We start from the raw sequence: 13,939 nt of genomic DNA, 5'->3' as shown, positions 1-13,939 counted from the left end.
TATTTGTACCTCAACAACTTAATTTATAAGTTTCTCGTTAAATTGTTCTCTAATTGTTCTGTCGGATCTACCTTTATTTTCTCAATACAGCAATCCATTAAAACAATGTGTAATTTTTATTTGTGAATTATTCACATCGATGTCAAAAAAAAAAGAATAAATTATATTCCGATTCATTTTGAGCTTTGCTTCGCTTCATACTTTGTGATTATACCACGAGTAAGTTGTGGTGGGAACCGACGACGTTCTCTGCTGACACATGGAGCGCAGAAGTTGGTTCCAAAAAACAACGAGCAAGCGTCGGACATGCAAACGGGTTGATTACAAGCAGAACAGGGAGCACCAAGAACGAGAAAATCGTCCAGACATGGCTTCTTGATTCGGTCCTTAGAAGGCGGCTTGAACGGATCACGGATGAAATATACAGGAGAATCGTAACTGAAATAAAGAGCAATTGGAATATACTCAAACGATTTTGTGATTACCTTCCATCTACAACCTTCAACTCTCCGAATAAGCTGCGTTCTTTCATTCGACATATGTGGCATTCGAAGTCGATGAAGGGATCAATAAGCTGTTCCTGGTTGGTTATTGATTCATCTGAAGTATGGGGAATACTAAAATTGTACAGTAGTTTGAAAACTGACCAGTTATTTTTTCTTTTTCAGAAGATGTAGATGGTTGCTGTTCACTCATATTGAGGCAGTTAGTTGAGCTGAAACAAAATAAAGTTGGATGTTTTTGAGTAAGTGGAGTTGAAAGAAAATAAGAATTTTAAAGTGAAAAGTGAGCAAATACTACGTCTTTGTTGGGATCTTCGTAGTCGACTTTGTTGGAAGTCATTGGTTAGAGCTCTGAAAATGAACATAACACAACGAAAAAAGAGCAAGTTGCTCGCAAAATGCTAATTTCCGCTCTTTTTATCGTGACAAAGATTGAAAAAATCTTCGACAATCCGTTGCGAACCGTGAGTGATAGTAAATGATGGCCGAGAAAAACTGAGCGCGATGAATATCTTTATAAACACGGTTCAGAAGAATTTAAGTCATAGACTCCGATTTATTCATTTTTTCGAAAACCAAAACGGAAAACATAGTTTTCGCTAAACAGCGCGCACTGTATGCTGCGGAGTCTCGTAAGGATGCAGAACTTTGCTTCCAGCAGTTCTGAAAATGTCGTTCCAATCTGACAGAGCTCCGATCACTACGGTTTATTGAATAAATAACGGAAAGAAACCGATTGTCAAAATTCAGTGAAGTTAAAGTTATAGGTTCTGCCGGTCTACATATTATATGAAACTGGGATAAATATTGAAATCGGGAATAGAGATGACAATTGGTAAATGAAATATACATGAGAAATCAGAATTAATTGGAGGGGGAAACAATCCTTTCAGCCGAATTAAAGTTACAATCTCTTCTCTACTGGCCAATCATCAGGGAGACTGTACGGTATCTTCGCCACAATCCGTCCATGGCCTTTGTTGCGATCACAGTATTCGACAGACCCGGGTGGAGAATGACACCTGAAAAGTGGAGCATGTTGATGGATTTATTACTATCTTAGTAGGTTCAGTATTCTCCAGTGATTAACAGTGTTGCCTATTCACTTACACATTTGTATCTGGATTGCATGTGCCGCAGCATACGCATTGGTCACACGGTTCTTTGTCCCAGCATCTCGCTCCGAAGACCTCGTCTCTCATAGCTCCAACACGATGTGTGCGGGTTTCGGATGCCGAAACCGTTGGCTCGGTGAAGACAGCCTTGCTCCTTTTGAACAAGAAGCGACCTCGCATCTGAAATGAATTGTTCAAGAGTAATCCTTTCAGCAATGTATTTTAAGTCATAGCTAAGTCTACCATCAATTATTCTTTCTAAAACCTAGACCTAGATAATGAATTCATCCATCTTTTTCCATAAACTCACATTTCCTTCCGATGGAACCATGCTGCCGAAAACGAGAAACACGAAGAACAGAACACTGGAGAACATGTTGAATGAGTGGTTACTGATGTCCGATGCCGAACCTCTGCTATACAAAACAATTCATTTGTGTACTCTAGAGTATGCCTAATTATCGTAAGTTTCAAGAGTGTTGACTGTGAGCCGAGGAGCCTTAGAAGAGTGTAGGGAAGGTGGGATCATTGGTTACAAGAGAAAAGAAAAGGTAGTGAACAAGAGGATGAGAATTCTGAAAACTGACTGGAGCTTTATATTTTTCACGGTTAAGAGGGCGGAGCTTGCAACGGATGTCTATAAGTCACGCCCACCTCGATCCTTTTTGCTTCTAAAAATTCAAAAGGCGGAAGATGTGTTGAATGGAAGAAAGCAAAAAAGAAAAAATAAGAAAAGGAAGAATAAAAAAGTGGAAGAAGTTCATTTGACATGGAGGCGGGAAAATAAAAAGGGTATTTGGGAAAGAGTTACGACCCTTCGAGATGTCTGTGAACGTTATCTGACCACCGGGTGTTTGAAAGTTTTCTTTTTTATGAGGGTACTCATTGTGGACAGAAACGAGAAAAACAGAAGAGAAATAGGAGTATGGGTGGTCTCTTGAATTGGACAAAAACTGCTTCCTGTTCGTGACTGAAAACGAATTGACGTGATGACTGGGTGAGCTCATGAATCGGAAATTGGAATTCGTGATCCAAATGCAAAATTAAAATATAATAAAGGCCATATTTTTTGTTTCGTGAGATGAGAAAGTGTACGAATTCATGAGAGAACGGAAGGAAAAAAGTACAGACAACCTACATCATTTTTCGTTTTTAATTAAATGGAAATGGCATGAGAAGGTTTGCACATTTTTGGAAGAATGTCAAATGTCTGTTTTGCTGAATTATAGAGAAAGAGTTCGGATATCATGAGATCGGTCGGAAAGTGTGATTTGGAGGTAATGAGAAGTTCTCATGAAGTACTATTTCAATTGGAAAGTTTATGTGTTCAGCAACAAATTTATGATTATGGAAATGCCGGAAAGCGGAAAATCTGAAGTTTTCCATCACTTTGCAACAAGTTGGATAAAAATACAAAATCTCATAGTGTATCAAAAAGGAATGATAGCTGTAATGGGTTTTGTTGAATGTGATAAACTGAATTTCTCATAATGTCATAGTTAGGAAGTGAGTAGTGTCGAGATGAAGTCCCGAAGTCCTGAAAACCGGAGGAATGCATCGAGAAAAGATAATTTTTCGATTCTCCATCTTTCAATTTTTCAATATCAACCGTATTCCTTTTTGCTTTAGTTTTGTGTCCTTTTGTTTTTAACTCTCTCTTTGTTTTTTATAACAAATTCTTTTCACCCAATCTTCAGTCGACACATCAAAAAAAAACAGAAGTGAACCCTGCAATTTGGACAAGAATGTCAAAATTCCAAAGAGCAATAACAGTGTCCCTAGAAAAAGTACACACTCTTTCTCACGTTCACTCCAGTTATTGTGGGTGATTCAGAATGTTGATGGGGTCTGGAAACAGAATTTCAGGTCAATGCAATTGCAGTTTCTCTTTTCTTTGAATACAATAAAATATGATATTATTTTCATTCGTTCAATGTATACGTGGATTCTTGTTCTTTTTCTATTTTCAATTCAGTTCGTTTGGTTTTTCTGGAAATAAAAACACAAAAAACCATAAAAGATCGAGGTTGGAGACCAGGAAACCCCTAATTTAGAAACGGGATTCATTGGAATAATCCGTTTTTTCTCTTTTGAAAAGACTCGGTTCTTTATTTTTCAGTTCTTTAAAAATTACTACTGCGAATAACAACATGATCTTCCGGATCATTCTTTCTTTTAAGTTTTCAAGATGAAATTATCTGAAATATTGTATGTACGTGGACTTTCAGAATTCATCATTTCGAATTTCTCTGATAACCTAAATAACTCTGATCCAACAAAAGAGATCATTCGGTTTCTGACGACACCGTTGTTTTGTAAGGGACGAAATGTTTTATTCCGTTTGTACTATTCTTCTGACCCGTACCAGGCACGGAGTAACTGGATTTGTTTGACTTCTAGACGACTGCTTACGTTTGATCCGGATTGTCTTGTCTACCAATTTGTATTTTCGAAGAATAATTTGAAATTTAGAGTATTTGGAAGATATAAGACCTTTCTGACTTTTTGACGTCCATAGATTCTGAAGTGAAAATAGATTTCTGGACGAAAAAGGTAAAGAAGGAGGGAAGAAATTTCGAATTTCAAGCGGGAAATTTCTAACACGGTATAGATAAGTTCTTGTAATTGATCTGATGAAAACAACGATTCTAGTGATCATCAGGCTTGGACAATTCTCGATGTACCGTAAATATTGGTTTCCATTTTCCAGTACACGGGGGGCTTTTTTCGAAGAGACATACAAATAACTGTTTTTCAATCAGTATATGATTTTGCGTATATCTGCAATTCTCGTCAGGTTTGCCAGTCTTCATTTGACTAGACAACACCCAGTTATGTCATTTCTAAATTTTGAAGTAAATAAATTTTGTAAGAGTTTGTTATATTTCTCAACACAAAAAAAAACGTCAGAGCAAGAAATGGCAATAGAATAGGAGAATATGCACTTCGAACATTTTTTGATTTTTTGATTCAAACTTTCTGGAAATGAAGCCAACTTTTTTTATGATTCAATCTTGATTTTTCTTCATAGCTATATTGGAATAAGTTGAACCATGTTAATAAATTGATGTATCTCCATATCTGAAAACTTATTCTTCTTTTAACAATATATTATTTATCTTTTCTGTCTATCTTCTACAAGCCGGAAGTAATCACGGCGACTTTTTCGTAATATAATTATTGTTGTAGTTGTATTTCAAATCTGTCAATACAATTCAACCACCATAAAATCTGCTCCACCCGACTACAGTACACCTCGTTTTCGGTCCGAATCCAAATAATTGTACTCATCATTTTCTCTTGCTCTCTTCTCATATCAGTATAGCTCCTCACGAGATATTGCTTTCATTTCCCTCGGATATCTCGCGAAAATCTGTCAAATAAGTGCCGACTGATTGCAAACAAATCTCTCTTTCCCCTTTTGAATGATCGTGTGAACCCAAACACTCTTCAGCCAACATCAGCTCCCGTGGGTGCATCGCCTGTTCCTCGAATTTTCACTTCTCAAGAAACTCATCTATATCCGCCTGTGTTGTGTCCCAATTTAATCGAAAATTTGTACATGCTCCTACCTTTTTTTTCAAATTCTCTTCATCCTACATGCTCTCTCATAATCGAAATACTTGAAAACCAATTTGGAGAATGCAATGGAAACGAGCGGGAAAGAATGAGAAGAAGTTGAAAAACGGGGAGAATAAGATGAGTCTCTTCGAAGTATTAACAGCCGGATTTGTCGTCTCGTGTGTAAGTAAGCATTCTTCATATTATCATTCAACAAGAAATAAATCCCCTTCTTCCCAATAAAAAAGTTCAAATTGTCTCGTATTCCGACGTATTCATTCAAATCTCTGTCTTGCTTTATTCTTATCTTTTTCCGGCTTCGACGAAGCTCAAAGTGTTGAAAAACATTGAAAACAGATGTTGAGAAGCGGTTTTTCATATCCAAAAATTTACCCAGGAATCGTTTCGAAAAAGCCAAAGAGTGATGCTCCATCTCTCTATATGATAAATGAGACGATCTTTCATGTATTTCACGAGTGTGAGCTAGTAAAATTAGGTCTCTTTAATATTGGACCAAAACTTGAATAATTACTGAACTCTTTGTGTTAAAATTAGCCATAAGTAGGATTGAACCGAGTCATCAGTACACTCAGATTCTTTCCCATTTTCGTTTGGTCGGTCCGAAGAAAGATTCCGTTTAGAACCCGATACTTTAGAGATCCTAAGTTCCCGATGGAATCTAATCTAACTTACGTTCTATACAAAACAGTTCTGAGAGATGTCGTTTCAAAACAAAACTATACAAAACTATTGAAATGACATAGATGTACTTTCTTCATGATTCTGAAAAGCTCGTTCCAAACGTCATTCATCAGTTAATCACTGGTTTCATACTTTCTTCATGAGTCTCTTTTTCCCACTCAACCCATAATTTTTTTTTGTTTCAATTTTCGAGAGCATCATCACTTCCAACTGTTGCTAATTTCCGGTGCCCCACCACCACCACCACTGGCTTCTTCTTCTGCCAACAATCCAACTCACTCAGCATACACAACTCAATTTCAACCAGACTTCTCCTCTCTTCTTTTCTCAAAAACACCGTTTGAATCCTCCTATTCATTTCTATTTGCCCCTTTCTTATGTTACTCTGACGTCTTCTTCCCATTTTTCATCGTTCTTCTTCTTCATCATCATCATTTCTCTACTTCAGTTGCTTATCGATATCCCCCATTTCTCCTCCACATATACTCTCCCCTCTCCGTCTCATTCTTAATCCTCTTGCTGCGGCGGTAACTATAGTGATAAGCTGCATGTATGTGCTCTTTTCTCTATCTCTCCTCACCTTCTTTCCTTTATTTTTCTGATACCTCCACGAGGAGGAAAAAGAAGAAAAATAAGAAGAAGATGTCGGTGCGTGTGATAATTTGTTAACACATCCAGCTGCTGACCTAATCCATTAGCGAAGAGACATTCGGAGAGGCAATGAGGCATTGGCTGCAACTAATCACTTAATCAATGGTAGGTGTCCCTCAGATCGACGGCGACGACGACGGCAGCACGGTTTTCTGTTTGTTCAATTAGCAATCTTTCTGTTTTTTCTCTGGATGTTTCTGTTCACTGATTGTACTTCTCGTTTTGTCTTCTAATGGTATACTTCTACTACTTCTTCTTATCTTCTTTATTCCAGAACTGTCAGCTTCACTAACTGATCAGAATCTTAAATCAGTTTTCAAGAACATCCCGTTGACAACATCAAGTTCGTAAAGATGTTCTGTTCAATCAGAGTTTAGAGTTCGAGCCCTCTGCTCGTGGGATGCAAACCGATACTCACTGAGTTAGGGATAGCAGAAAACGTCGAATTTTGTTGGAAAAAAGTTATTGCGCTTCCCCTCAAACAACCTTTTCTAAAGTTTTACTTATTCTATCTCTCCAATTTGAGTATTCTTAATAATGAATCAGAATTTGAACACTTGTTCGTTTATCCAAACCACCCTCTTTCCATTTCCTTCCGGTCTTCTCCAGACACCACCCCTTCTAATTCAACTCCTCTCCTCCTAGTTGTCTTCTATCCTTTTTCTGATTTCCACCTGTCACAACCTTTAAAAATTATGAGTTGATGAATGCACCTCTAATTTCTTGTTGCTCCTCTCTTCCCACAAATTCACAAATTTCAAATCAAAAGAAGCGGGTAGTCTGTTTCCAAAAGTAAGCAGGATGTTTGTATTGCATCAATAATTAATTTGATTCTTTCGCTACACTTCTTCTTTTTCTTCCTTCAGCAATTTCTTCAACTATTCAAAAGATTTCTTTTCGAGTTTTCGAACATCACTTCTATCTTTACTTTTATTAAAATTTCAATCCTTCTGGGATGTTTAATCGTTCAATTTTTCAGATCATGGCGGCGATCGTACCGAGTTCATACGTCCGGATGTATAGTCTCAAAGTGAGTGGTTCAGCAAAGTTCCAAGTCATCTGAAAATACAAAATTTACATGTATGAAAAATGTAGTTTAACCTAGATTGTACTCGAAGTTCACAAGTTCATATATTTAAAAAATCCGGAAATTAAGTTTTTCCGTCCTCACTTTCATTTTCCGATTGATGTGTTTCAGTAACATCCTGATTTTTGAAATATCTTTCCCCATCCAGTTCAGAAGCTCTAGATTCCGCTTTTTTTAAAATCCAGACCAATAAGACACGTAAAAACTAAAAAATCATAATTTTCTGTTTAGGTTAGAAGTTGGCTATGTCTTCGAGTGTGATCTAGAAAATCAGATCAAATTAATTTCAGGTTTACTCCGGATTCCAGTTTAGAATCATGTTCAGAAATAGTAATTTTCTTAATAAACGCTGACTATTTCAGTGGGTTTGTCAACACTCTTTGCAGAAAACTAGTTTCAGCAAAATCTCATTAGACTTGCAACCACTGTCTGGGTCATTCTCAGTGATAGAAGAATGTATACTAAAAAGGGAAAAAGAAACAAAAAAGTTTTGAAATATGATTGAAAAGGGGAAAAGAAACAACATGACTGTACGCATGTTTTGTGAAGACATTTGATGATTCAGACACTTTGTCTTCTTCTTATTCTCCAGGTCAGTCGTCCTTCTTCTTCGTTGCCTTTTTCTTCTTCCTTACTACTCTTCTTCTTCTCTCTCATTCTCTTTCTTCTTATGTCTCTGAGCTCCAGAGGAGTGAGAAACGGAGAGGATCGGCTCCTGCTTCGTCGGTTTATTGGCCCGCCCGACATCTGGTAGTTTCATATTTTTTGAGAGCGATCCATCGACTCCAAGTGGTGTGTATTCTGTGGAAAGGACTCCGGGCGCCCTTCTTTTTCTTCTTTCCCGGATCCATTGTCCTACGGATTTATGGTGTTTATTGTGACACATGTACCACGGGAACAGATTCTGATCCTCTTTTTCCATCAGTCTGAACATACTTTTTTGAAGTCGAAAAGGTTGCTTTTGAGATGTGTCAAATGCCCTTTTGACACTCCACAACTTTTTCGCCCTGTCCCTTTTCTCCTCCGATATTTGCTTCTGTGCGGGAGCCCCCGAGCTCTGCGTCTCAATCAATTCACACAGTTCTTCACTCCGTTGAGAACAATCAGATTTCTGTATTGCTTTCGCAAATAATTGAGACTTTCTCGGGCCGCTCCCGTGTGTCCGCGCACCCGGGAGCACTGTGAGAAGAGAAGAAGAAGACCATTGAAAACTTTCGTGATTCTTCTTCTCTAAATCTCTTCAACTTTTCATTCTCTTTTTCTTTTTATGTTGCACTTTCTCTATTACTTTCAAAAAAGTTCAAAGATATTCAGATGATCTAGAAGTATCCGATTGGTACCGGAGTGTACAGTTATATCTCTAAAACTACTTTATCCACATGACCAAGGTAAGCATCCAATCTGAAATAATCTCCTTTCTTTTGTCCTTTTTCTTTCATTTTTCATCAGAAGAAGACTCATCTCATTTGTGAGTAAAATAAGATACCTTTTCTGGTTGTCCAGTCTCTAGGGGCTACTGAAGACGTTGAGTGGGGATTGCGTAGGTTTTGGAGACCATAAAAATAGTATGGAAGAGAGTGGTGACGCAGAGAATCGAGAAAGCTTTGACTAAATTAGTGCGCGAACCTTAGTCAAGATCTGATAGACACTCCTTCATTTCCCTGCTTTTCTTTGTTTTATCTACTCTACCTTCTATGAGATCAGTTTGATTCTTTCATGGGTTAGACTCATTTAAAAGGGGATTTCAGTTCGAGCAATGCTTTTCAGTTTTAGCAAAAAGGCGATAGAAGCTACAAAAGTGGGTCCCATCATTCCATTTTAAACAGGTGAACATCTATAAAACCTACAGTATCCGTATAAACATACCAAGTTTTATTATGTGAATGCATTGCACTATATTTGCATTTTGTTTTATTGTCCTAGTTTTATTATTTGGAGAGAAAATCTCATCTCCGTATAATAAAACTAACCAATAACTTGTCAGTTCAAAAAACATGGCCAACTGGTATCTAAAAACTGAATTAATTCGTCACTTCGAGGTAATTTTTATTATTCTTGAAATGTCCGCAACGACGACATGCTATCTTCTAGCATTGCTCGATAATTAGCATAGTAAGAATAGTTAATGCCCTCCTCAACACGCGAGGTGTCAGCAGGTCACACACGTCCATACATACACCACTTGAGGGCTTAACCACAATTGATTTCTTTCCGTTTTCAGCGCGGCCCAGATGATTTGCAATTGTCACTAAGGAACGGTGGAGCAGGAGCAACGGCGACAAGTGCCGGCGCAGCGGCAGCAGCATATTACGCCAACGTCATGACTGCTGATTCTGAACCGAAGAAGGCAAAATTGGATCCATCGCTCTATTCGTCTCAATTCTATACACCTACAATGCATCATGGATTGACGACGTCGGGAGCTTCAGCAGCAGTGGCGGCGGCAGCTGCAGCGGCGGCGAATGCAACTACAACTCAACTTTTGACTGGAAATCCAATTACTCAGATTCAGGTTGGTTATATTTTTGTTAGAAAGAAAATCGATCTAAAAGAAACTCTTCTTGTTAATCATTGTAAATGTCTGTTAAAATATAGGTTTTCTTGGAATTCTTCAGAACGTTCTGCTTCCAAGAACTATTGAAAGTTAGTGAAATCAACGACACATCATATTCCTTCTTCAAGTATTCACTTGACTTTTGGAATATTAGATGAGTTTTCTATATTTTGAATAAGTAACAAGAAAAGATTCCGATAAGTTTTCATTTAACAGTTCGGTAGCGAGTCTTTTCAGAACTTTTACGTTTAAGATCTTATTTTTTGTTCTTTACTTTTCTGAAAACGGGTACACAAAAATTGTGAATTTGGAACTTTTAGAGAAAACCATGACCCAATATTAACCCTCCGACTAAAATTTGAACTTTCTAAGCAATACCAACACGAATTGGGCTACCAACTATTTTGAAATTTATTCTATCCCGATATTCTAAAAATCCATGAACCAATCTCCGTCTTCCAACTTCCGACAACTTTAATTTGAACGTTGTCTAACCCAACGGATGAGTCACATATAAAAGAAGAACCCTTTCCAAATTGTTTGCTTCTTTGGTCCGTCCAAAAACAAACACTGATGATTTTAATTTGCAGGGAATTCAGCTCTCGACGTTGCCTCAATGCAATACAACGTCTTCAGCCACCACAACTCCAGTATCTAAGGTTTGTCTTTTTTGGATTCAATGAAAACTCGACCCATTCTTTTCGAAAGTAAAAACGACAGCTTTTCTGATTCTCCAATTATCGCATTTTCAGGTGGTTCACGTTCGAAATATTCCACCTGACCTCGTAGACCTTGAGCTCATGCAATTGTGTATTCAATACGGGCCAGTATCCAACTATATGATGTTGAAAGGAAAGAGCCAGGTAAGTAGTTTTAGGAGTGTGCATATGTTATCAACTAAGTCTACATTCCCTTCGTTTCCCAAAAATCTCTCGTTGCCATGACATTTCTGATTTCAAAATATATTTGTAGGCATTTGTGGAATACGAGGAAGAGACCAGTGCAGCTGCGTTCGTTACCAGTATGACTGCTGTTCCCATTCAGGTTCGTTATAACTGAAAAATCGACTTCTATATATTCATCTCTGTATTCAAAAGAACAATCATTTTATTGCCTAATAAAAATGACGAAAAAAGTAGGTGAATTGAGTTCATGGCGAAATTTTCCACTTCATGACAAATCGAACATGAAATTCACCTATTTCTTTTTACAGATCCGCGGAAGAACACTTTTCGCGCAATACAGTACTCATCGAGAGCTGAAATTCGACAAGAACAAGGCAGTGAGCGATACAGAGGTTAGTTTTTTCTCTTATTCGTTTGAATACGAAAAAACATACGAAACGCCCATTGTCCTTGGTAGAAATTGCAACATTCAGGAGAGGAAAACATAGCTGTGATTTTGAAGGTTGTCTACATTTGAATGCTTGTGTTCTCTTCGTTTGAATAATTTCAAGATTTAAATAATCTAACCTTTTGATCACTCAAAATTTCTTTGATCTTTGTGTTCCCTTATCTAAACAGAGTTCAAGAAGGTTTTCGTACTTGTCAGAAACCAAAAACAACATGAAAATCTCCGTGGGTGACAAAGTACAACTGTGGGAAAAAAGAAATAGGAGAGCCCCAAAAACCTGTTTTCAATTGTTTAAGCATTTCTTCTAATACGTTTTCATATCTCAATTCGAATGACCGTTCACTGGATTTTCCCTTTTTTTGACCTCCACTTTATCAATAATTCAGAATTTATTTGTGTTGGATGATGGAGGATGTAGTCGTACTCTTCATAGAATCCCCATTCTTTTTTCTTCATTTTCGCTTTGAACCCATTTGGTATTTGTTTCCATGTGTCACATTCATTCAGCAATATTGCTCCAATTTATTCTTCATTTCAAGATAAAAGACATGGCTAGGGGAGCCACATCTGGTTATAATCACTTCAAATGTTTCTTCTTCATTTCACTAGAAACCATCCTTTCAGACCTTTTTCTCTTTTTCTCTCTGCATCTCATGCCTCTATTCCTAGTTGTTCGTTCGTACGAAGGCATCGCGCCATTTCATGAAATTGCCTGGTTGAGCAAAACGATGGCGTGTGAGAAGAAAAAGGGAAAGGAGAAGGCTCTTCGTGAATTGAAACACGAAATTAATTCCATTAGGTGCATTCGGTGAGTGCTCAAAAGAAGAAGAAGTAGAGCATAAGAGTAAAAGAGAAATAGAAAACGGGTGACACTACTGATGGGATTGAACAAAAACGAGATGAAGAATGGCTTCGAGATTATGCAAAACATAGACAAATTGGATACACTCGAAGAATCATTTGTTCATTTTTCGAAATGTCTCTTCCGACCACTTTTCAGTTTCAATAGCTACTAGGTGATCAGGAGTATACTTACTGCTTCAAAGTTTTTCAATTTTAAAAAGTTTTACAGAATTTAATTCGCGATATTCTGAAATCACCTGAGATCAAACAAGCCAAAGTTGAATATGGTCTTAAAATGAAGATTAATTATTTCGAAAGAATAGAGTTATCTGGTTTTGAGCATAAAGATAATGCAACATTACTACGTAATTTTTGAAATCTAAATAACACATTTTGATCAACTATAAATTTCAACATAATCAGACAGACAAATATCACCTGCAGAAATTGAAATCTGATGTCCCAAAAAAGCCAAATTTCTGTTTAAAAACCTAAGTTTACAACTATATTCCTTTGCTGGGAATAGCCCAATTTAAAAAATACACTTCTGTTCGCCAATCTCAAAAAATGGTTTCCAAAGGGAATATCCAATTAAATGTGAGAGAAGTATCATAAAACAACACGCAACACTTCGTCATCTCCCCGATCCCTTTCATGTTCCGAGTCTTTCTCACCTTTTGATGTCACGCCAAATACGAAATCGTCCATTTTCCATATTACCTCCTTTCTTTTTCTTCTTTTGCAGCAGTGCAGCCAACCGAACAATCGATAAAAAAGTTATAGTTCAGTTATAGTGTTCATCTATTTCCCCATTTCTCTTTTCTTCTTTTTACCCAAATGAAATAAAGGGATGCAGCTGGTTCCACTCACTGTCCTTTTGTGTCATCGAGGTCCCATATTGGCTCAAAACGAACCGGAATGCTCAAGCTGAGCTCCCCGTTTGCCGGTCCTCTCTTCATGTTCTTAATTACAAATAGGACTAGAGGAGTCTCAGTCCATCTCATTCTCTCTCAATTCCAAATATATCCTGTCTTCTGGCGCCCTCATTCCCGGCCGTCAAGCCAATATTCTTCTTTTCGTCTTCCATCTTTTCCACCCACTTCGCATTCCGTCACACATTAATTAAAGGATTTTTGAAATGCTGCTCACGAAAGAAAACGGGGGGAAGAGCCCGACTATTTGTCGTGCCGGTGGCCCTTTTTCGTTTTTCTATTTCAGTAATGAAACACAAAAGGAAAAAATGAAGAACTGGATAGCCAAAAATCTAATCTTTTCGCGGTTTTGATGACCGAACTTCTGTCTCGACTACCAAATGTTTACAAAGTGATCCAGCAATTCTGAAATGGTATTCCTTTCCAAAATGAATATATAAATTATTTTTGATAACCTGGAATTTTGAAAATCTCTATGAAGTAGTCCGCAAAAGCCGGTTTATATAGAAAATGAATTTAAAAAAATCGGAAACCTCGTTTTCAATCAAATTTGAGTTTTTTGGAATTTTCAGACAGTCTCCCATCCAATATATTTTTAGTTCTACTTGTTTAATTCCCAAAAAGATTTATTTTGAAAA

At 37.3% G+C, this 13,939-nt stretch overlaps 1 protein-coding gene across 1 annotated transcript; it reads right to left on the bottom strand.

The window, feature by feature from the left end:
• Positions 1-173: 173 nt before the first annotated feature.
• Positions 174-1,994, bottom strand: GCK72_005480 (uncharacterized protein; the record flags this gene model as incomplete). Its single annotated transcript, XM_003116948.2, has 6 exons — positions 174-438; positions 486-600; positions 648-715; positions 1,412-1,525; positions 1,614-1,798; positions 1,929-1,994. The coding sequence occupies 6 exons, from the start codon at positions 1,992-1,994 to the stop codon at positions 174-176; spliced, it is 813 nt and encodes a 270-aa protein (XP_003116996.2).
• Between the last annotated feature and the right edge of the window lie 11,945 nt (positions 1,995-13,939).

Source organism: Caenorhabditis remanei, chromosome II (assembly GCF_010183535.1).
Source record: "Caenorhabditis remanei strain PX506 chromosome II, whole genome shotgun sequence".
Classification (NCBI taxonomy): domain Eukaryota; kingdom Metazoa; phylum Nematoda; class Chromadorea; order Rhabditida; family Rhabditidae; genus Caenorhabditis; species Caenorhabditis remanei.
The sequence above is the reverse complement of the archived record's forward strand: the minus strand, read 5'-3'. Positions and strand labels throughout refer to the sequence as shown.